At 43.4% G+C, this 22,763-nt stretch overlaps 4 protein-coding genes across 5 annotated transcripts in view; 3 read left to right on the top strand and 1 right to left on the bottom strand.

Annotated features, from left to right (window-relative positions):
- LOC130117109 (ras-GEF domain-containing family member 1C-like) overlaps positions 1-5,493 on the top strand; it is an 8,287-nt gene extending 2,794 nt beyond the window's left edge. Inside the window, exons 4-13 of the mRNA XM_056285259.1 lie at positions 976-1,197; positions 2,469-2,543; positions 3,333-3,431; positions 4,018-4,120; positions 4,219-4,298; positions 4,386-4,481; positions 4,584-4,679; positions 4,774-4,897; positions 5,060-5,132; positions 5,255-5,493. Of these exons, the coding sequence (XP_056141234.1) occupies positions 976-1,197; positions 2,469-2,543; positions 3,333-3,431; positions 4,018-4,120; positions 4,219-4,298; positions 4,386-4,481; positions 4,584-4,679; positions 4,774-4,897; positions 5,060-5,132; positions 5,255-5,279 (993 nt within the window). The 3' untranslated portion in view covers positions 5,280-5,493. The remainder of the gene's footprint in view (positions 1-975; positions 1,198-2,468; positions 2,544-3,332; positions 3,432-4,017; positions 4,121-4,218; positions 4,299-4,385; positions 4,482-4,583; positions 4,680-4,773; positions 4,898-5,059; positions 5,133-5,254) is intronic.
- A 3,238-nt stretch (positions 5,494-8,731) lies between these two features.
- Positions 8,732-9,522, bottom strand: tmem126a (transmembrane protein 126A). The gene has a single exon (XM_056285250.1). It carries the CDS (start codon positions 9,357-9,359, stop codon positions 8,748-8,750), a length of 612 nt encoding a protein of 203 aa, XP_056141225.1. The 5' UTR covers positions 9,360-9,522; the 3' UTR covers positions 8,732-8,747.
- A 1,387-nt stretch (positions 9,523-10,909) lies between these two features.
- Positions 10,910-19,415, top strand: clk4b (CDC-like kinase 4b). 2 transcript variants are annotated; one of them, XM_056296718.1, is made up of 13 exons: positions 10,910-11,053; positions 11,902-12,059; positions 14,202-14,436; positions 15,107-15,209; positions 15,537-15,603; positions 15,716-15,832; positions 16,476-16,642; positions 16,754-16,848; positions 17,113-17,242; positions 17,357-17,439; positions 17,526-17,605; positions 17,806-17,896; positions 18,019-19,415. In XM_056296718.1, exons 2-13 carry the CDS (start codon positions 11,902-11,904, stop codon positions 18,181-18,183), a joined length of 1,491 nt encoding a protein of 496 aa, XP_056152693.1. In that variant the 5' UTR covers positions 10,910-11,053; the 3' UTR covers positions 18,184-19,415. The 2 variants fall into 2 exon arrangements, with proteins under 2 accessions (XP_056152693.1, XP_056152764.1); XM_056296789.1 differs by lacking the exons at positions 10,910-11,053; positions 11,902-12,059; positions 15,107-15,209 and having other exon boundaries at positions 14,319-14,436; positions 18,019-19,414.
- A 388-nt stretch (positions 19,416-19,803) lies between these two features.
- Positions 19,804-22,763, top strand: part of LOC130123851 (collagen alpha-1(XXIII) chain) — a 209,204-nt gene continuing 206,244 nt past the window's right edge. Inside the window, exons 1-2 of the mRNA XM_056293162.1 lie at positions 19,804-20,460; positions 21,124-21,193. Coding sequence (XP_056149137.1) covers positions 20,167-20,460; positions 21,124-21,193 — 364 coding nt within the window. The 5' untranslated portion in view covers positions 19,804-20,166. The remainder of the gene's footprint in view (positions 20,461-21,123; positions 21,194-22,763) is intronic.

Here is a 22,763-nt window from a genome sequence, read left to right as displayed (position 1 = left end):
GGCTCCCTCGACCCTCTTTGCTGGGGGGGGGGGGGAGTCAGAATGTCAGATTTTAGGTTGAGTAGCGAGTGAATGTACAGCAGCCTCAGTGCCATGTTACACAATCTTGCATCTCAGAGAAGAGCGAGAGTGAGCTTCGAGCGAGAGAAGAAGGTGGCTGGGAGGGGGAGAGGTAGTGGGGGTCCTTAGAGGAATGGCTTTCTGCAGCCTCAGGGGAAAGAAGATGGATTGTGAATGGGGGGGGAGGGGTTGGGTCAGGATGCAGGAGCACCAAGAGCTGAGGGAGGAGAGTAGGGGTTGATGGAGTAGGAGACAAGGATAAGGAAAGATGGAGAGGGGTAAATCAAGGAGAGGAGGAGGGGAGAGGCAGATGGTGATAAATTGTGCTGCTATTTACAGCTCACTGTCATGGTGTGTGTGTATGTGTGTGCACGTGTGTGTGTGTGCATGCACATGTGCGGGGGCATGTGTGAGCTGTGACTGGGTCATTTGTGAGAGCGAGTCCGACCTGTTGGCCCCGGTGACTAGACCTTATCCACTCATTTGGAGGCACACACACAATAGGTGCACAACACATATTCTTGGATTATAGCATGATATTTTACATTATAAACACACACAGTGTATAGAGAACAGCCCTACAAATGTAGCGATTTTAGTGAGGACAGAAAAGGCAGGATAAAAATGAGAGAGGAAGCTGTGAATGAATAAGAGATGGAGGAAGAGTTTAATAATGAGGATGAAGACTGACAGAGGATAACGACGTTGTAACTGGTCTCAGCCATGTGGAGCGCAACTGTTCAGGATTGCTTGTAGTTTCAGGTATGATGATTGTGATGCCAAAGCTTTTACTAGTGATTAGGAGCAGGGCTGTTGTGTGTCATTATGCCAACGATGATGAAAATGGTGACAAAACAACAACAAAAAAAACAGCACTGAAAAGCCTCTCCTCTCCTTTTTTTTTTTTTACGCCAGGCATACTGGAAGACCCTGAACCAGGTGCTACAGAAACTGAGCCACAAGTTGGCCCTGATAAGCCAGGGGGAAGAGAGCATCGTCAAGGTCTCCCTCAACGCCTCCTCCATCTCGGACAAGCTGGTGGCCTTTAAGACCAAGCCTCCCCCCATCCAAAAGGACATGCTCTCCATCTGCAACGACCCATACACCCTGGCCCAGCAGCTCACCCACGTGGAACTGGTGAGGAGAGAGGAAGGAAGGCAAGGAGATGTTGGAGGGAGATAGGGAGGGAGGAGGGTGAGGGAGGAGTTGCGGCTGAGGCAGAGGTCAGGGTGAAAGATGGGAAGAGCAGAGCAGAGCAGAGGAAACGGGTCGTGTGGGAGGGTGGAGATAAAACCATGTCAAGGAGGCATACGAGAAGCGAGAAGCATCAAAGCTTGAGCGTGGGGAACGTGGTTTCGAGAAGAGAAGACGTCTGAGAGCAGGCAGCTTTGAAAGAACAAAGGGGAGGCTGTAACGGTATGTTGAAATCGCCTCTGATCAGGCAGGGTCATGTAGCTTTCTGAGGATCTCGGTGGTATTTGCTTGATCACCCCTTGCCAAGTATCCCAGTATCAAAGCGCTAATTAGACGTCGCTTCATATATTAAGGTTTAGCATAGAGCAGAACAAAGGAAGTAAGAAAGATTCCCGAAACACATGCAAATCTACACAGCCAACAAAGCATCCCTTTATCCCTTGCCCACCCAGTGGCCTCAGCTCGTTCACGTGTGTCTTAATATGGGCACATGTATGTGTGTGTGTGTGTGTGTGCGCATGTGTGTGTGTGCGTGTGTATGTGTGAGCCACCGCAGGCCTGAGTAAGCTTGTACTCTTGTCTGAGTGGTGACATCACCCCACAAGTCAGTGATGCGCCCGAGGCTTCTAACAAAGGGGGATAAAACCACTCTAGATAGATGTGACCTGACAGCTTCCTACTCCGGTACACACACACACACACACACACACACACACACACACACACACACACACACACACACACACACACACGGGGTGGGTGGCAGAGAGACAGAGACAGAGAGACAAGTACAGTAAACACATAAAGGGCTCTAGTATCTTTTTCTGTAGGCTTCAGCAACATACAGGGACAGATATGAAAGTCTTTAGAGAACGTTTGTGTCGTACTACCCACATGTGTGTGCATACTTCGCCTTAATCCAAATATAGTCTGTTTGAGTTTTACATCTATGAATGTGTGAGATTCTGTTTTTGCAGAAGTGAGTCAAGTGTCAATTTGAGGTAATGTGATTCCAGTGAGTCATGTCAATGAGTCATTGTCACTTATTGATTTTGTTCCATTACTGAAATGAAAGCAATATTAATAGCCGTCTTCTACATTTGTCTTTGTTTGTTTGTATGTATGTGTGTGTGTGTGTGTGTGTGTGTGTGTGTGTGTGTGTGTGTGTGTGTGTGTGTGTGTGTGTGTGTGTGTGTGTGATCTCTGTTTTCCAGGAACATTTGAGTCACATTGGGCCAGAAGAATTCATTCAAGCTTTTGTCCAGAAAGACCCACTAGATGGCACACAGGTGAACCGTGCACACACACACTATCTGTGACCCATCTCCAAGTCTACAACCTAATCTGTGTGACAGTAGCTCATTTTGTATTTTGTAGCCATAGGCTGTTTCCAGGCGCAACGGATATGCTATGGGTTAACTTCCAAAAGTAACACCAATACCATGCATTATTCAGCACGTATCACCGGAGACCCACAATCTCCACTGAAATCGAAACCGCGACAGCGTTTTCTCAGATGTGGCTCCGCGAAGGGCAGCCACGGAATAGTAAATGCGGTAGAAATAAGATAGCTGGAGCATAAGAGGCCCTGTGGTCGAGTTGTGTGTCGATGAAAGTGGTGTGACCGTGTCCAATCGGAGGCCTTGCTCCCTAAAGGCCAAGCTAATGTCATCAGGGCACTTGGGTCACGCTTGCGACCCACAGCCAGACATAATGACAAACTCCGGCGAGTACAGACAAGCGTCTTTACATCGACGTGTGTCTGTTCCTTTGCTCTCACTTTCTGTTGCTTATTCGCTGTTGCTCATTGACTCGCTCTTGCTCTCTTTTTGCCACTTTCTTTCCGCTGTTCCTAAACACCCTCTCTTTCCAGCCGCAATGATTTTCTCTGCTTCTGCATTGATCGTGTTGTTTCTGTCTTCAGCTAGCTGTCTTCGCACTTAACGCTGACACAGGGGGTCTAGATAGGAAGTTAATTAGGATACGCAAAAAAACCCAAAACAAAACATATGGCAGCATATCCTATATTCACTTATTCTAAACATGTTTGCATCTGTATGCATTTTTTACGCTAGCAGCCATGCTTCAGTGACCAGAAGAAAAAAACCTCCAACCTGGAAGCCTACGTCAGGTGGTTCAACAGACTGTGTTATCTGGTGGCTACAGAGATCTGCATGGTCAGTAGTAAATCCCACTAATCTAGCACCTCAGTCAGTAGAATATACAGCACTTTTCTACCCTATCGATCGTAATATTTTATTTTTTTTCTAGATTTCTTGTTGAAGCATACACCTAGAAGCACTTAAACAGAAGATAAAATAATTTAAAACAATTTTAATAAGCTATGCAAGTACAATTTTAGACTGTATCGTGTTCCTAAGATTGCATTCCTGTACTTGCGAAGGATGTTTGTTTATTTTTTATTTGTGTTTTGCTTCTAGAAGTGGGATTGCTTCTTTGTACAGATTAAGACAATTTGTAGGTGACTTTGCTCCTTACATTGAATTGATGGTGTATCATAATCGCAGTGCGCTATTGCCCTCTAGCGACCATTAGCTTTTAACGCATGGTGGCTTCTCCAAGAGATAAAGCCACTTTTGACCATAGACTTTACCTTAATACGTAATGCTGATTATGCAGAGAAGCATATTTGGGTTACCAAACATACACTAATTAACAAAGAAAAAAATCCAACTGAAATTTCAAACAAAATTTAAATTTTCAAATTGAATTCCTCTTTTTTTCTGTGTTTTGTCTGCCTAGCCCGCCAAAAAGAAGCAGAGAGCCCAGGTTATAGAGTTTTTCATCGATGTGGCCAGGGAGTGTTTTAACATCGGAAACTTCAACTCCCTTATGGCCATCATCTGTGAGTGTTGTATATCATGATATTCAACTACACGCCCACCATTAAAGTGCATCTGTGTGACCCTAATGACCACAGTGACAATCCTTCTAACCCCGTAGCTGGTATGAACATGAGTCCTGTGTCACGGCTGAAGAAGACTTGGGGTAAAGCCAAGACTGCCAAGTTCTTCATCTTGGAGGTAAATTTTACAACAGCACCTCACAGACTGAGTACTCTCAGATGGGATAGAACTTTAAACTGATATGATATACATATACACTGACAGCATCAGATGGATCCCACCGGGAACTTTTACAACTACAGAACTGCCCTGAGGGGGGCCGCCCATCGCTCTCAGACGGCCAACAGTAACAGGGAAAGGGTGAGGCTCACACTTCCGTCGGTATTATTTATCTGAGAAGATGTTGACATTGACTCATTTACCGCTCCCTCCTCTGCTCTTTGGTTCATGCCCTCTCCTTAGATCGTGATTCCCTTCTTCAGCCTGCTGATCAAAGACATTTACTTCCTAAATGAAGGATGCGCCAATCGCCTGCCAAATGGCCACGTCAACTTCGAGGTGAGGCCGAGGCTTATTTGTTCCCGTCTTCCTCGCTTCGTTCATGGTTCCTCGCGGCTTGTGTATGTAGAGATAACAAAGCATCATTTTGCAGAAATTCGTGGAGTTGGCGCGGCAGGTTGGCGAGTTCATGACTTGGAAACAGGTGGAGTGTCCCTTTGAACAGGACAGGGCCATCCTACACTACCTCCACACTGCCCCCATCTTCAGTGAGGATGGTGAGAACCCTCAATGCCATTTTCACGTCATTAACTTTTTTTTTATCTTGATGTGCCAATGACATGTTTTATAATCATCATTGCTAATCAGATATTCATATTGCAAACTTGTCTTCTTCCCCCCACTTCCTTGTTTTGTTGTTTTTTCCTCATCCTTCTCAGGACTCTACCTTGCATCCTATGAGAGCGAGAGTCCAGAGAACCAGGTGGAGAAGGACAGATGGAAAGCACTCAGGTGAGGAACATAGCATGGGTCAAATCTGTCAAATCAAAATGTCTGCCATTCTGAGTGTTTTCAACCTGACATTTGTCGTTTGTTGCTCGACTTGACATTTCTTTTGCCTCTCGGTGCTGTAGGTCTAACGTTCTGGGGAAGACATGAGGTGCTAATGGCTGCTAACCCTCACGCCAGCGAGGGAACGTGTACCCATTGCACTAAAATGAACTGTGAAGGAACCTAGCTGGTACTTAGGTGTTTTTATATGAAGAAAAGACAAACAAAACAAACACACAAACAACAAACGAACAAACGCCCCCCCCTCCCCCAATGATGAACAGGTTTCATCAAAAACAAGGATAATATGCTGAGGAAGGATATCAAGGAGAAAAAGATTTGAATCCAAAAAGTGAGATTGGAGCAAAATGTGTTGCAGTATATTAACTGGTGTTGATTGGATGTTAATGAGGGATCTATCCCACACCCCAGTGTCGGTTTACTCTGCGTTGATAAGTTTACTACCACAGAGCGTAAAGGTACAGGGAAGATGACTTTTTAAAAGGCAATTCTGACACATAATCTTTGTTTTTGTATTTTCTCCTTGACTCTCTCTCTCGCTCTCTCTGGCCCAAAGTGTTTTCCCCGCTCTCTCTTTAAGAATTGTACTGTACTATTTAAAAGACAATGATGTGAAGGGCGCTGGCTAGCCCAAATCAGCTGCCGAATTCATGCTAATAGGTCCACTGATGGAAATGGCCACCGAGTATCTGGGAAGACAGAGAGAGAGAGAGAGGACAGGCCCACAGTTATATGTATCAGTCCATCTAGCTCCTTTATTTGTCTGCCGTGTCCTTTTAAACCTTCACCTGTGCGAGCGCGAGTGTGTGCATACCGTCAAGGTTTAGCACGCATTTCCATTTACTTTGTCTTTATGTCTGCTGTATCAGCCGACCCGCCTTCCCTTACGAGAGACTGCTGAAACCAGGGTCTGGGTATCTTTCTGTGTTTTATTATTTTAGCAAAGAGGATGTTAACTATTTAAAACAGTGTTTATTCTGATCTGTATCTGTAAATGTTATTTGTGCCATTGAAACAGGACAACCACGGCGAAACAGCCACATTGGAAGCCAGGTCAGGTGTAGATTGTGTACAGAAGACTTTTATCCCATGTGCCCGCCGACATCTTTCTGCTCTTCAGGAAGTTTTTCTCTGACTGATATTCAGTTGTCTGATATATTTATGGAAATTTCTGTGCCGACAGATGTATAGTTTTTATTCTACTTTTCCTTTACTGGATATGAAGTTGAATGGCATGTTACAGAGGGGGGCATTTTAAAAGGGGCATTACAAGAGTCTCCACCTTAGGGGGGGAAAAAAACTGCAAGTATTGTTAAGACTGCTATTGGAACACAACCACTATACCAGTATGCGTTTGAGTAAATACACAAGTAACCATCTGTTTCGTTCAGTGGAAGGACAAGATCGCAGAACTTGAGACGTTTGTCATGCTTTCTACTGGAGAGGGAACTTTGTGCCATACGATTCACTGGATGATGAGACAATTCAGGCTCCTCTGACTTGAAATGTGTTGGTGTTTATTGTTTTGTGGGATTGTCATTGAGCTTTGTGTTTGGCAGTTTTATTGTGATGGGGGGGGGGGGTGTCCTCAGTGGGTGGGGGGCTACCGGGAAGGGAGTGGGAACTGTGTAATAATAAGCTTCTTCGAAAGGTCTGATTCGACTTGTTCCGATTGATGTCAGTGTTTTCTCTCACGAAACACCTTTCCCCTCTAGCTAACAAACTGGTTTTGTTCATTTTCCCCTCCCTCCTTTCTTTATGGGATAGACTTGCTTTCTCTGTAACACATTCCCTCAGTGATAAGTTAAGGCTTTAGAAGACACAGATGTGATGTTGAACCTGCAAGCCAAGGTGATGAGATGTTTTAATAAAACATTGCCCATGTTCAACTAATGTGTGCTCCATGTGTATAAGCTGCAGGAATCCAGTGCCTCACTTTTCGATATATCTATTTTGGTTGTTCTTGCACCACTATGCGCATCCTTTGATCGGATGACAATCAAAGTAGAGTTGTATGGAGTGGACAGTGAAGATGTGATGTGTGGATGTGTTGAACAAACCGCAAATGGAATTATTTTGAGCCCACTCGGGTCAGCAGATAGGCTTCCGTCCCCATCATAATTACAAAATTCGTCCACTTTTGAGAAGCCATCAAGAAAAGCTGGGTCATGCCATGTTGGCCGTCTGACATTTGATTTGTTTTTGATTATCCCGAGACGGTTTTGTTCAAAATCATTAGTATCAGTCCATTTATGTTTGTTCTCTGGACAAAAACTGCCTTGAAGACAAAAGCCCACCAACAGCGTGGAACTTAAAAATCTTGTGAATCCGTCTATTTTTATGTGGGGAACAAGTTCTGCATTGCTCAACAATCATTTGTTTGGAAAGTTATAATTTTGAAATATTTGTATGATGGAATGAAAGAGCCTTCAAAACCCCTGCTTGAATTGGTGATTATATGGTTCTAGCCTCAATCCAAAAACATCTGGGGAAATGCATTTTCTCTGAGAAAAATTTGCCTAATTTCATATGTTGAGCTATGATAATTGACCTCACAAACTTCTCTTGGAAAATGGAAATATGGCTCAAAATCAGTACTTTTAAGGAGTAAACACATGCAAACTGAATAGTTTTCCCTTCCTGGAACTGAAAATGCATCAGAAAAACAAAGTGAAGGCACTGCTGATTTGGCCATAATCTTGAATATGAATTTTAGTAGATTGGGTTCTGCATCTTATCGGATCCAAAGATTATAAACGCCCCACCAGTCAAGACTCTGCACTCGGGTACACAGATATGAACAGGGGTGGATGGCAGTTTCAACAGTATCATTATTCTACCAATGACTATTATTTAACACACTAACGCAGCTTTTTCCAACTCCAAACCTCCACTGTTCATCAAACATATAAAAGGAATAAAACTGCTTTCAACCTTCTTAGCTGTAACTAAGAGAGCTTTTTAACTACCCAGCGTGTTAGAAAGTGCAATTGATAGTAATCCCATTTCTGCCCATATAAACATGGTAATGGAAGGGTTCTGATTTTGATACATCCTACTTCATATTTGTCTTGCTTTAAACGTTTTGTTATCTAAGGGTGCTTTCTTCACCCTTTTTAAATGCTTAGTTCATATAACATGCTGATGACATTTGCCATTCGTTATAACAATTTATACTACATCATCTGCTTGGGGGAAAAAAAGCAGCTTTACATCTAGAATTGCTGCCTACAGTTGGCGAGTTGCAATTAGCATTGGCCATTTTATGCAAATGTGCCCAAAAGCAACAGCTCACAGCCTGACTGTAGGCCTATAGAGCGAGCTCCCTTTGCTAAAAACAAATCCTCAGAATGAGTTTGGGGTGACTTGGTATCCTTTTAAAACATCAAATACAATGCCACTACTTGATGCCCAGTCAGTGGGCTAATCGTATTCCCTCCCCCTCATTGAGTTGCAGGGTGCATCAGCCCACTAGACCACATTTACACGCCAACACAGAATTCAAACAGCATTACAACAATAAGAAAAGAACATTGCTGTTTATTAGCACACACTTCAATCTTTTAACTCCTCATCGCCAAGCGTCATCTTGGCCAGTGAAACGTATGTGTCAAAGTGTCTGGAGCTCAGGTAGGTCCCAAAAATAGCCTGGAACACCAAGACCACCCTCATCTTCCTCAGGACCGGCTTGGAAATGTCCATAAAAAATCGGAAAATATTTCCCTTTTCTGGCATCGGAGTCGTGTTGTACCTGGCTGCGAGGCTGGCATTCACGGGCAGGGCCAGCAGAATTGGGTAAAGCCCGCCGCCGAACACTCCGACAACCGCACCCCGTAACAGAACACACGTGGGGCAGTTGATGTCACCGTACAGTAAGGGGTTTTTGATCGCCGCGTCGTACAAGATGACCGTGGTCACAAAGGGAAGCACGGCCATCGGCAAACTGGATGCGATGCGCGCTTGCGCTACGTTCAAGACTCTCCGATAAAAACTGTTGGCTATCAGTCCTGCCAGGGCGCTGTTTGCCCCAAGGTAAAAGGGTCCATGGGTGAACACTTTCTTGTCGGTTTCGGGTAGCCTGTCAAAATTCCCCAACATCATTTCATAAAAACTTACTCTCAGGAGTGTCTTATCAACGCTGTCATCTTTTGAAGTCATTTCAGACATCTTCGGCGGTGCCTCGGCAAGATGGCGCTTCCTGTTGTGTTTGCTACAAACACTACTTCCAATTGAACTCGCTCTTGTGGTCCCCTACGGTAGGCAGATGCGTATTTTCCGCAGTAGTCAATTCAATTTCTCCTCTAGAACCGATCAGGGCGCAGCCATATTTTACCCACAACCCCTTGCCTCTGAGTGGGCGTGGTTCTTTATCTCTGGACATGCTCCTAGCATTCTTAACGTTTCATCACCGCCATCTTCTGGATTAAACTATTTCCATTTACACTCATTTCTTCCTTAAATTCTATAATCCTGTCCCTCCCTAGAAATGTAACAAATATTTCCTCCCGGTCCCCTCTACAGCCATATTCTAATACACTTTTACCTGTTATATCTCTCAATGTGGCCATGTTTTATGGTTCATGATGTTAAATATCTGTTCCAAATATTATAAAAATAATTTTTTTGAGTAGTTCGGATAACTAATGATAAACAGATTGAGCAAATTAATCAGAGGAGGTTGCGCCGACAGTAGCGTTTCCCCCAATCACATTTCAGTTCATGACAACATAACCAATCAAAAACACGTTTGTTTTTTCGTTTTTGTTTTTACCTAAACAGAATGATATAATTGGTCAGTAGTCCGTGTTACGTTACATTTGATTTGATCCCGGTCCCCGGGGCCCGAAGAAGCTCAAAGTGTTTTCAGATGAATCTACTGAGCACGATGTAAAACTGAACGGCCGGGAGCGATACCAGGTAGAAACGTTCAGTGTCATTATTGACAAGTTAGTCAGCCGTTTAGACTATAGAATGGATGCATACACTTGCATGCACTTGTCATTAATGACAAGTTTGGGATTCGGAATCCGAGGATTTGACCACTGGCCGTTCACAAACTGGTGCACTCTGCCCTTCGTACCCGTCTGATTTAGATCAGAATTTAGCAGATGGAATTATCCAATTCAGATGCTTCGTGCGTTTGATTTATTATATTATATTATATTATTACAAGTCTCAAAAACTGCTGCAAGTGCCCTTGAAACATGATCTGCATTCAGCTTTCGCCAACGTGTTTATACATACATCTTACTACGTGTGTGTGTGGTTTTTTTTTTACTCTGCCGGTGACAAACTGCGAAGGAGAAAGACATTTTCACAGAAGGCAAGAATTAAAAATGAACTCACAACAAACGCAACAGCGCCTCAGTGCGTTGATAGCCATCGAATCTGAACTTGTCAGGAACTTTGACTGATGAAGTTGTGAGTGAGTTCGCTAATATAAGAAAGACCAGAAGAAGTCTTTCTAAGGGCAACTGGAAAGAAGTGGAGAGGTGGAGATCGTCAGACGTGTGTGTGTGGTATCTCCATGTCCTCCCTCACAAAATTAATTTCATAATCGTGAATTTCTGCACTGAAAGCTAGGGAGTGGAGTACGCTTATATAGGCCCACACATAGTACATAGTACCAGACCAATAGGTGGCGGTAATACATTTGACAGCTGGATGCTACCCGCTCTTAAAAAAAAGAAGACGAAGAAGAAGTTGTTTGTTCATAGAACTTTCCACCGCATTACACTTACAGTCGCCATTTTCGTCGACGACGAGTTAACTGATTGTTGAATTCATCCGTAAATTTCTTGTCGGTTGTTATCCCATTGTCGTCACATTTTCTTCCACGAAGCACATTATCGTCGAAGAAGGTGAGAAAGACCAACTTGTTTTTTTTTAATGTTCAAACTCATTTGCGATGTTTCGCTTAACTTTGCAACAGTTCTCAGTTCGAGAACGTTAGAAAATGGTTTTCGGTTATGTAACGACACTGCCCGGATTGTTAAGTCTATCCACCAAAACGTCTTTATCTTGAATATGACCTCCTGATATGCTACATTCTTAGTCCAAATACATGTGGAAATGGTCATCTATGAAATATTAATCTTTTTTACCGTAATGAATTGTTGCCAGATGGCTATATCAGCTAGCGTTAATTAACTGCTAGCGCAGGCTGTGACGTTGGGTAGGCCCTCGTAGGCCTTAAGCTGGTTTACTAACCGTTGTTTCACTGGATTTCTAAGCATCAGTTAGTAATCGTTGTAATGTTAAAAGTGGATTGATCGGGTACTATTCAAAGTGTACCATTAATGTCCGATTATATTTTTGCCTGTCTTGAAAATGCGTCCCATTTTTCTAAGCATTTTTCAAGTGTTCCGAAAGGAGTTAGTATTGTACAGATTAATGGTTGAGAATGAATGTTTTGCTTTAACGTTTATTAATAGTCTGCTTTAGAAAACAAGACCATATAAAGTGTAGCGTAGCGTTGTCGTAACCTCACTTCTACCGAGACGCCATTTTCGTGAGGGCCGTGCCTCGTGGAAAAACGACCCCATAATACAGGGTGGACAATGAAGGAACTACCAGTGTCCTATTTCTGATCACAACCCGTAACTTAAATACTGCATTAGGCTGTATTCGTTCCTGGTAATATACCGATTAGTGGACAGACTGCAGAGACCCATAATATCCTGGGATCAAAGAATCTATTTTTTTCCAGATGCGGCAATCCAAGCGAATGCGTTCCCCAGGTGTGTGGCTCGACGAGTACAGTTGGGAAGAGAGGGTGGAGACCCGGAAGCGGAGAAAACGAGACACTCACAGCAGCGAGAGGGAGAACAAGTCTCGAAGACGCGATCAGCACAAATCGTCTGAGGGGTAAAGTGTTGTTTGGCTTATAACAGTTGATACTTGCTGCCCCCACTTTCCAAATGGACGAACTATGCAAAAAGCTCACCTTTAGACATTAATATTAAAATTTTCAGACATAATATTGTAGCGGCGATTATTGAATAAATACTTTGTTCAATTTTTTTATGGTCGCTACATGTTCCTGTCATCGTTAAAGCATAAATCACCAGAGCCTGGTTTTCAATGTCATTTTTTTCTTCTAATGGTTTTACGGACAACGCTGCCTCAAAGTTTATTGGTTTAGAAAACAGTAAAAAAATATATATAATCCAGTATTGGGTAATTTAGTTAATATTCACTTTTAAGAACTAAAACTGCCTATCTTATGTATTTGTTAGTCACTTTACAATCCCATTTGGAAGAATTAAATAGTAATTTTTTTTTATCTTACTAACATAGGGCTGCATTTGATGTAAAACATAACCAAACAATTTTATTGCAAATTTTGTCCAACTGTTATCAGTGGTGGCTGGTGCTAAAAAAAATTTTGGGGGAGACGCAATTTACCATGTCGCAGCATACCCGACAGCTGCTTTAATGTCCACAGAGTCAAGAGTTATTATGGAGGACAACGTAGCCTATAGATTTTATCAGGGTTCATAGACGGTGGATGATTGACTGTTGAGACGAGGCGTCGTGGTGGGTGTGAATATGATTGACAGCCACGAGAATTGTCCAATCACATTAGATTAAAAAAAAACTTTAAAACAATATCAATTTGCTGCCAATAAAAGTGGGAGTGTCTGGGGGAAAATCTGAAGAAACCAATTAAGACAGCAGCCTCATGTCACTTGCTCGCCAAAAGTTTGAGGGCTCAAATCAACCAAATACAATTTGGAACCAATATTTAATGGCCCAGCACATATCTGTAAAATTACTGAACATGCTAACTGACATGAAATGGAAAACTCTTGGTTGTTAAACTGTTTGGCGTCTTTAACTGTTGAGCTACAATGTGAGCTCATTGGTGCAATCATAAAATTGTCCCATTGTGTTCTTTTTCTTGTTGTGTCCTTGGTTTCTGATAAGTCAGCAATTGATCACGCAAGCTGTTTAGCAGTCAACTGGTCACCTGCTGCATATACATGGTGCCCGTTGCCTTCTTGCTATAATGCGTAGCTCTCCAGCTGATGTTTATCTTGACTGTTCTTTTTATTGCAAATCATTTGGTTATCTTTTGTTTAATCACCTGATTCATTCAAATATCATAATTTGATATTGAAGCCTGTTTTAAAAGGTAGGCTACATGCATCTTATATATATATATATATATATATATATAGTGGTGGAAAGTAGATGCACACTTGAAATTTCTTGATCCGTTCTAATTATAATTCTCCCAGAGTGGCCAACTTTTTCTGGGAAGACAACTGATACCACTTGGGTGCTAGGGCTCTAAGGTTTTCTGCAACTTTTTTAGCTTCTTGGACACTTAACATGCTCAGCAGTATGGAGTTTCATGCAGGCTCATTTGAAATCACATGACAGTCTTGTTGAGCAAACAGTGTTGGAAAGCTAGTTGGGGGAAAAAACTAGTTGAAGACACTGGGAGGTCTAGGATTGGGAAATATTAGCCATGCAGGAGTAAAATACTTGGGTGCCACATAGCTGTTTAAAGGTTAGCTGGATCATACATTTCTGGGGGCTCTGTTCTGGATCACGTTACCTACCAACACATATTCTTAAAAAAAAAAACAGAAACTTTCGGTCACTTATTTTTAATTTCCCAAACATGGCTCTTGCTCTGAAATGCTATTCATTTTAGAGAATGTATGCTTTGAGGTTGGGGTGGGTAGACTTTGCGACAGCTGTTAAGGCAAAACTGGGTCAGAAACTACTGAAAACACTGTTTGCATGCTTATAAAGGTGTTGGCTCAAAAGGGATAATTCTGCTAAAATTCTCTTCATAGCCTCATTGAATAGCGTATTGAGTGTTTGGTAGCTGTAAATCGGTGTGTTGCTGAATTAAAAATGTTGCAGGATAAGGTGTCAAGCAATAGGTAATTGGTACCATTCCACCACTCTTTATTACAGAGCTTGACTGTAGAGAAGGAACAAGGCTTTTCTCTGCGTGTTTTTAATCTGTTTGTGTTTACTTTTTGACTGCAGGCATTACCTAGAAAGCCGTAGTCTGAACCAGAGGCTGGGCTCTAGGGAGAGAGAAATCCATGACGCCAGTGAGGACATGCCCTATGATGACAGTCGTGGGGCTGTCTGCAAAGGCAGGGATAGAGATCGCGACTGGCACCACTACAGCAAGTCATCTGGGCATAGCAGACGGAGCAGTCGCAGGCGTAGAGACAGAGGACGCAGACGGAGTCCCTCTCCAAACAGCTCCTACTCGGTATGGGAACTTTCTACACCTTTTCCCCCCTCTCATTCTTTTCTAAACCACCAAATCCAAAGGGCATTATCAGTGGTGTTTAGCCAGTGCTTAACACCTATCTGACTGTCTGCATCTGTGTGTGTCCTACTCTTCACTATTAAGATTGAGTTTCAGTAATGGCAAATTGGATTTGATAGCAGCTCAAGAACTGAAGGACAGAAAGTGTTGAGAAAACTAGGACAAGCAAAAGTGGATCCTGTATTTATCCTGAAATGGCTAGTGGGCTAAACTCTTAATGGGACTTGATAGTAAACTATGAAATAATGAGGAAAGGTTTGCCAAAATAAAAAGATTACATTTAGAAAGATTGTGATCTACTTAAAGATTTTTCTGTACTACTTTGAGAAAGTTTCTCATCTGAAAATCTTGTTGCCATGTTTTTCTTCTGTAACACACACTATGTGGTGGCTGGCGCCCAAATGCCTTTCTCTGGTGGGGCTGAATTTGAATTTGCTGCTCCGTCCATTCGTCTGGCGGTGTTTCTGAACGGGCCGAATCTATCCACCCCACACACCTCTTCCCCCTTGGCCCGGTTGATTGAATGACGATGATGTCGCGTTGTGGTGGCCTGGTGCTGACTGATGATGGGTTATTGATGTGATGGCGGAATGGGGCCGTTCCGGTGCAGAGGAGGAGCCGTCATCGCAGGAGCAGGAAAAGATCCAGGAGTGTTGAGGATGATGACGAGGGTCACCTCATCTATCACAGTGGAGACATGCTGAGAGCGAGATGTATAGAATATATATCTTTTTCTACTGTTCACACTTTCTCTCTCTCTCTCACTCTTTTTGTCTGGATTGTTGTTCAGTTGCAAAGACTAAACATAGAGGCTAATGTTTTCGGGCCAGTAGACTAAATAAATTATACAGTTAGATATTATTTTGCAGCGTAACATAATAAGCAATGTGTCATATGCCAGTGCACTCTGTTCAGAAGCCTGTTGTTGTAGCATAGCTGAACAGAGCGGAGTAACATTAGGCAGTGAACCAGCAGGAGGGGCAGTGTGTTCCCTATTTTTCAGTACTATGATTCTAACTACTCTTATTCATTTCCTGTAGATGAGATTCTGTCTACTCTAGGAGAGGGTGCATTTGGAAAGGTTGTGGAATGCATTGATCATGCAAAGTAAGTAGAGGAAACATGTCCATAGTAGCTCGAGCTTTTTGGTTGAAATCTTCCTGTTGTAAGTGGTGCTTCCCCCCCGAATTAACTACAAGGAAGTCTTTTGTGTTTTCAGAAGTCGAGCTCGTGTGGCTCTGAAGATCATTAAAAACATAGACCGCTACCGTGAGGCAGCCATGTCTGAAGTAGAGGTGCTTGAACAGGTGAACTCCCTGGACTGTGGCAGGAGATAGTAAGTAGCCTAACTTAATACTTCAGAACCTATTTCACCTTCAACAAGTCATTACAAATGACCTCCCAGAATTGACCATGAAAGAAAACTTTCCCATACGTCTCTGCTCTGCTCTTATCACTTATATTGGAGGCTGGCCACAAGGACAGTAGAAAGTGACTGCTTTGGGAGATACTGTTTCTTGCTTCTCTTTAAGCAGAGCTTAGTGTTATTTAACATAGAGAAAAGTTCAGCTCTCTGGAATAAGCTTTTTTCTTTCTTAGCTGCCAATTTCCTTTTTTTATGTGGTATGAAGATGGTTGACAGTTTTTGATTTCAGCCTTCCATGGCTTCTCAGCCTTTATTATCAGAGCTTTTACTAGCATTCTTTTTGCAGGGCCAAATAAAAGTTCACAAAAGCAAAAACCACTGATACATGCAAGCATGCATCTTCTGTGACATTAATCTATGTTGATACTGTGACATTTTATATCGATAATGTAAACATGTAATGGTGCCCATTAATGGCTAAATTGAATATTACGACTTATTTTAAAACCAGCACTTGTCCCACCGGTGCTGACACAAAATACAATTGGGCATGCTCCCAAAGGAAGAGACTATCAACACACCCTTACCAGTCTCTTCCTCTTTCCTTCCTCAGTTCATGTGTGCGCATGTTGGACTGGTTCGACTACCATGGCCACGTGTGTATAGCCTTTGAGCTTCTTGGCCTCAGCACTTACGACTTCCTCAAGGAGAACAACTTCCAGCCCTTCCCCATACAGCACATCAGACACATGGCCTGCCAGATCATTAAAGCTGTTCGTTGTGAGTAATGGACATACTAGTACATATTAAAGCACAGCAGACCAAAGTGTTTAATATGCAACATTTTTAAATGTCTATATGGCATCTATTAATTCTTCTGTCCTGTTTCAGTTCTTCATAAAAACAAGCTAACTCACACAGACCTGAAGCCTGAGAATATTCTCTTGATTAACTCAGAATATGACATCGAATACAATGCAGAAATGGTAAGTCCTAATTTAGTTGTAACATGTAGAATTTTTTGTTCTTCAAAAAAAATTGTCCTTGGTTGATATTTTTGAAAAATCTAATGCTATACCTAAGCTAGCTTCAGTGTTGTGGAGGTCCTTGTTAGTATTTTCAAAAAACTAATGCTATATGTATGCCAACATCAGTGTTGGAGGTCCTTTTTGATATTTTGAAAAATCCAGTGGTATAACTATGCCAACATCAGTTTTTTGTTTGTTTTTTTTCCTCCCTCCTTGCCTCAGAAGCGTGATGAACGTACATTAAAGAAACCGGATGTAAAAGTGGTGGACTTTGGTAATGCCACTTACGATCACGAGCACCACACCTCTGTTGTGTCCACACGGCATTACCGTGCTCCTGAGGTCATTTTGGGTAAGTACTTGACTTGTAGCATGGGATTCGCACAAAAACAGTTGAAATTGCATCGAAACTTAAAACATTGCTGTAATGGTGTTTATAGTGTTAATGACAATGGTTCTCTTGTAGATCTTGGCTGGGATCATTCCTGTGATGTCTGGAGTCTGGGTTGCATACTAATAGAGTACTACCTGGGATCTACTCTTTTCCAGGTGGGTGACGGAGCACCAGTCAAATATCCCTTCTCATGTTCACCTTAACAAAACTGATTTCATTAATTTTGTCTTCTCATCTTCAGACTCATGACAGTAAAGAACATCTTGCCATGATGGAGAGAGTCCTAGGTCCAATCCCCACAAACCTCCTGCAGAAAACCAGGCAAGTCTCACCAAATTTGCTGCCTTAGTCTTCCAGTTTATGAAAAGATAATTTTGAGGAGGGAAAAATGGAATTGAAGATGATGTCAGTCATTAAAAAGATGACAAGAAGTTGGCAAGAGATCAGGGGTGGTATTCTGTGGGCTCATGGGCCTTGCAAATGATTTAGGTGTGCTAACTGACTACTCTGTCTCTTAAAAGGAAACGGCGTTATGTCCATCACGATAAGCTGGACTGGGACATGCAAAGCTCTGCTGGAAGATATGTCAAAAAACACTGCAAACCCCTCAAGGCAAGAGGAAAATATTCATTAGCACTTATATTCATTATATTTACAAAGAAGACATAAAACAATCAGTGTCTATGAATTGAATGAGTTAAATGAATTGTTTTATTTCTTACTGTTTTCATCAGCAATACATGGTGTCCCAGAGTGAGGATCATCAACAGCTGTTTGACCTGATAGAGAAGATGATGGATTACGACCCAGCCAAACGTCTAAGTCTGGACCAGGCTTTGCAACATCCCTTCTTCTCCTGCTACCACAAGATTAGCAGCAGCCAAAAAGACAGGTCTTGAGTCTTACTAATCTCAGACTTATGACCTGGGTTAGGCACCTGTCTGGCTGTCTTCTTTGCTACTAAATAAAATACTCAGTGTAGCACAGTGCCAACCCTTTTGCTTTTTAACTCTCCGCGAGAGGTGAAGTTAAGCTGACTGCATCAGTCCTTTGGCCCTGCCCTCTGTGGTGGCGTTCTTGTCCTTTGACTTACCTGTCACTCAAGCTAGTAACAATTTCCATCTGAATGATTTTGTTGACTTTTTTTTCTACACATAAAAAAAAATTGGTCGGAGTCCGGGTGGCATGGCGATCTATTCAGTTGCCTGCCAACACAGGGATCGCCGGTTCGAATCCCCGTGTTGACTCCGGCTTGGTTGGGTGTCCCTATACACAATTGGCCGTGTCTGCGGGTGGAAAGCCGGATGTGGGTATGTGTCCTGGTCGCTCACTAGCGCCTCCTCTGCTCGGTCGGGGAGCCTATTCAGGGGGGAGGGGGAACGGGGGAATAGCGTGATCCTTCCACATACTATGTCCCCCTGGCGAAACTCTTCACTGTCAGGTAGAAAAGAAGAGGCTGGCGACTCCCACATGTATCGGGAGGAGGCATGTGGTAGTCTACAGCCCTCCCCCGATCGGCAGAGTGGGTGGAGGAGAGATCGGGGCGGCTCAGAAGAGTGGAGTAATTGGGCGGATACAACTGGGCAGAAAAAGGATTTTTTTTTTTTGTGCTATTTATTGATGATTGTAATTAAAAAAAATGTATTTTTTGAATGCAAAAACTTGAGTTGTCAGTTTGTCTAAATTGTTCTTGCTGCAGTTGTGAAGCTGGCACAGTAACAGGTTGAGACTGCTTAATTTTAGTTGTCCCAGTCATGTAAATATTTGAGCTTGTAAAGGTGTATTAGCCATTTTTGGGCATGGAAATCTTTGTAAATTGTGATTTAGCAATGTATATGTGCAGTCTTTGTTCATATAAGCTTTTCGGTACAGTTGGATTTGTAACTATTGCAGTATCATTTCTCAATAAATTTCAGTATTTGAAGAAATTGCGGTTGGCCACATTTGTATTCATTCCTAAGGGAACCAACCGCTTTAGTTTTGAGGCGAGGTTATGCAGTAGCGTCCTGTGGACTTGAGATGGCAGCAGAGCTGTTTAGTGTTAACGTATGGTAGTCCGCCTCTGAACTGGTCTAAAAGCAGCTTGGGGGAATCTGACAACCAAGTTAGTCACAGTACGGGAGTTTGTAATATGATTAAAATTATTGAATGGTACCGTCGTTAAAATGTTTCCAGACCTTCTGCTTTGCATTCTGATTGAGAAGGAAACGCTCGTAGATTAACATTTGAAACAACCCGAGATCAGACTGGGCTGAACAATGAAGGACAAACGGGTCGAAATGTTCGATCAGAGAACCAATCAAAATGCACCAATAAACATTAGCGAGGGTGACGGCGTGTGCATATTAAAGGCGCAATCCCGCTTTTAAATCATATTTCACTTTGCAAATGGTTGATTTTTCACCTCAAGTCAAAGTTGTTCCTCAGGCGTCCCACGTGGTAAGCGGGGCGGGCATCGCACTCATCTCTTCGAACATGCGACTTTTTTGTTTTGTTTTTTGTTTCCACAGAGCAACAGCTTGACTCACCAACGCTCGTCTCCCGTCCACATAGTCACCTAAAGTCACTCGGAGGAAACAAACGATCCGAAAGTCAAAGCGCGACTTTTCTGGTGCACATCCAGATCGCGCCTATCTGCGCCCGGCAGACGCAGCGCTGCCTCTTGTTCCAAGACTAATTTAAGACAGCGGCTTTTGAAACCCTGTGCTGGCTGCGCTGAGACTGGTTCTCCGGAACGCGGAGATTATCAAATCCAAGCTGAATGGTTGAATGGCAGATTTGAATCACTGAACCAAGGCATTTTGTGTGATTTATCGGACACCGAGGCAAGCTCGAAGTGGATTTTTCTTTTTTTTTTTTTTTACCTTTTATTATATTCTAGCATGGAAACCGCGGGCGACTCGTGCGGAGAGAGCAAGCCGGTGTGTCAGTGTGCGCCCAGGTCCGCGGTCCAGCGGTGGCTGCCAGGTTTTCCTCTGGTGCTGTGTTTGCTGTTGTCCCTGAGCTCCACCGTGGTGTGTCTCCTAATGACCTACAAGAGCTTCCAGCTGGAGAGCCGAGTGCAGATGGAAATGGACAAAGTGTCCATCTTCCAGCCCCCGCACGGTGCTTTCCTCAACGAGGACGGGACCCTCAGTTCTGAGTTGGGCACTTCTATCGGAAAGCTCGTGCAGGAGGTACGATGCCATATCTGACGATGAAGTGATTAGGCTCACTTAAAATTTGTTCTCACTTGGTTGGGACTCTGGATAAACCACCAACGGGCACTATGGTCAGCGTGCGTAAAGTGTGCGTAACAACAGACGGGCAAACGCGACTGCTTTGGGAAGAGTTGCACGCGAGAAGATCGGCCACTTTTTGATATTATCTTGATTGGCCCCCTCTAAACCCCACTCCTAGTTATTAATGTATGATGTAAGGGTTCAACCATGCCTGCAGCTGGCCAATTAGTTTGCCGTTGGAGCCATTTATAGAGGGGGCATAACTGCTGATAATAGGCACTTGCCTATTACACTTTATTGCATGAAAAAGTTATTTAATTCTTCGGTTGTGAGATGTAATAAGGCAAAAAAATATGTATATGATAAATTAATCGCTAATGATAGTCACAGATTATTATTATCCGACTCCTTTCTTTGCTTTTTAATTCAGGATGTTCACAATTTGGGCAAAAACCATTTCAATAACTCTAGAGCCTAGAACGAATTTTAAGGGCTAAATGTCTTTATCCTACTCACCATTTAGTGATCATATTATTTCGTCTTGTTAAATGCATCGCTTGCTGATAGGAGGGCTTTCTGATCATTTCTTCCTTCTTTCTTTTTTTTTTGCATGCGCAGAAACTGGCACTTCTTATGCCCAAGCAACGGACAGCGAGGGATGTCGGCCAGGAATGCTCCTGCCCTCCAGGTGCGTCATTTTGCCCTCGGGTCTTGGCAGTGTTCGTGTCCCGTACACACAACCATAACATAATGAACATCCACAACATACTGAACATATAAACCTGCAACCACACTCCTCCTTTATTTAGTGCGTATTAGCAGCTTGCTGCAAAATGATGGCCTCCTTCTGTCAATACTGATGCTTCAGGCTGCGTCTGCGTGTGTGTGTGTGTGTGGGTGGGTGGGTGGGTGGGTGAGTGAGTGAGAGAGAGAGAGAGAGCGAGAGAGCGAGAGCGAGGGAGAGAGATGAATCAGTGTATGCGGAGGTTTACTGTTCCTGAGACCTCGGTGCCACAGCAGGGCTGAAGCGTTGATAAACACCCATGTGTACAGTGGGCCGGACGTCCAGCCCGAGCCCTGTCGCCTCGTGTCAGTGGGTGCTGCTGACTTTAATAGATGGACCAGCAATGTGCCAAGTTTGGCTTCGTTTGCCGTGCGGTGTTAATTACAGAGCTTGTAGTTCCTGCGGTGGAAAACAGTGTGATACGCTTAATATAACACACACGCACACTCACACACACACAACCTTCCCCTTATGCCGGGTGAATTATTAAGAAAGCTGGTATTTCCTTCATTTCGGGAAATGCTCCCGCTGTGCCGCTCTGCACTGTGTGGAGCGGGTCTAGTTTGGGTATTCACATGTTAGGATAGAGTGCGAACATGAGCCAACACGTCTCTTGTTCTGGCGGAGCGCTTATTGCTGGTTATTTAATGCCGTACAAGAGCTATCTCGCTTCACCCCCAGCCTTTCCTGCTCTTTAACTCGCCATGGCAGAGAAAGGCCTTGCGTTCAGAGGCACGGGGAGGCTGTGCGCGCGTGTGTGCGCTGTGCATTTTTTTAATAGTCGAAAATCGCCGCACTCTGCACTTAGATTCTTATTTTATTTTGAAAAAAAATCAGCTCTTTGCCACTTGGCCCTTGCGCGTTTGTGAAGGGCGAGTCTTCCTGGTTGTGTCTGTGTTGTTCTCCGTATTTGTTGTGCTTAGAAGTTCAATTTGAGTTAATCAGATGCTTATCTACTCACTTGAGTGATTACTGTTTGCCCCCCCATCTTGTTTACCCCCCCCCCCTCTCTCTGTCTCTCTCTCTTCCTCCCTTTCTTCATGCCTGGGTGTGAACAGGCCTTGTAACGTTGCGGGACAGGTGAAAGCGTTCACACGAGGGGAATTTCTGGACCACTTTCAACACATTCTGTTTTGCAGTTTGAAGTGTGCTGTGCCGAGATAACCGGGCCGGGGCTGTGTTTGGCTTGTCAGCTGAGCCCCAAGAGCTCGGCGCAGCTCTTGGCCTGTGCAAAGGCGGGGGACTTTGTCCAAATGTAATCGGTGTTACCTGAGCTCGTGAAAAACAAATAGCCTGCTTCGTCTCGTCTCATTCACCCCTCGCAGCAACACTTTCAATGTAGCTACTTAAAGATCGTATTATCCTATCAGATGCTGCATCCCATTTTCCCCCGTCCATTATGCTGCCGTGTAATCAAGTGGTTTCGGCTTTGGACTATGATGCTGCCACAAGTATTCAGGAGTCTATTTCAAGT

The sequence above is a fragment of the Lampris incognitus genome, chromosome 1 (genome assembly GCF_029633865.1).
Source record: "Lampris incognitus isolate fLamInc1 chromosome 1, fLamInc1.hap2, whole genome shotgun sequence".
Lineage (NCBI taxonomy): Eukaryota > Metazoa > Chordata > Actinopteri > Lampriformes > Lampridae > Lampris > Lampris incognitus.
This window is presented reverse-complemented; position numbering and strand designations above follow the sequence as displayed.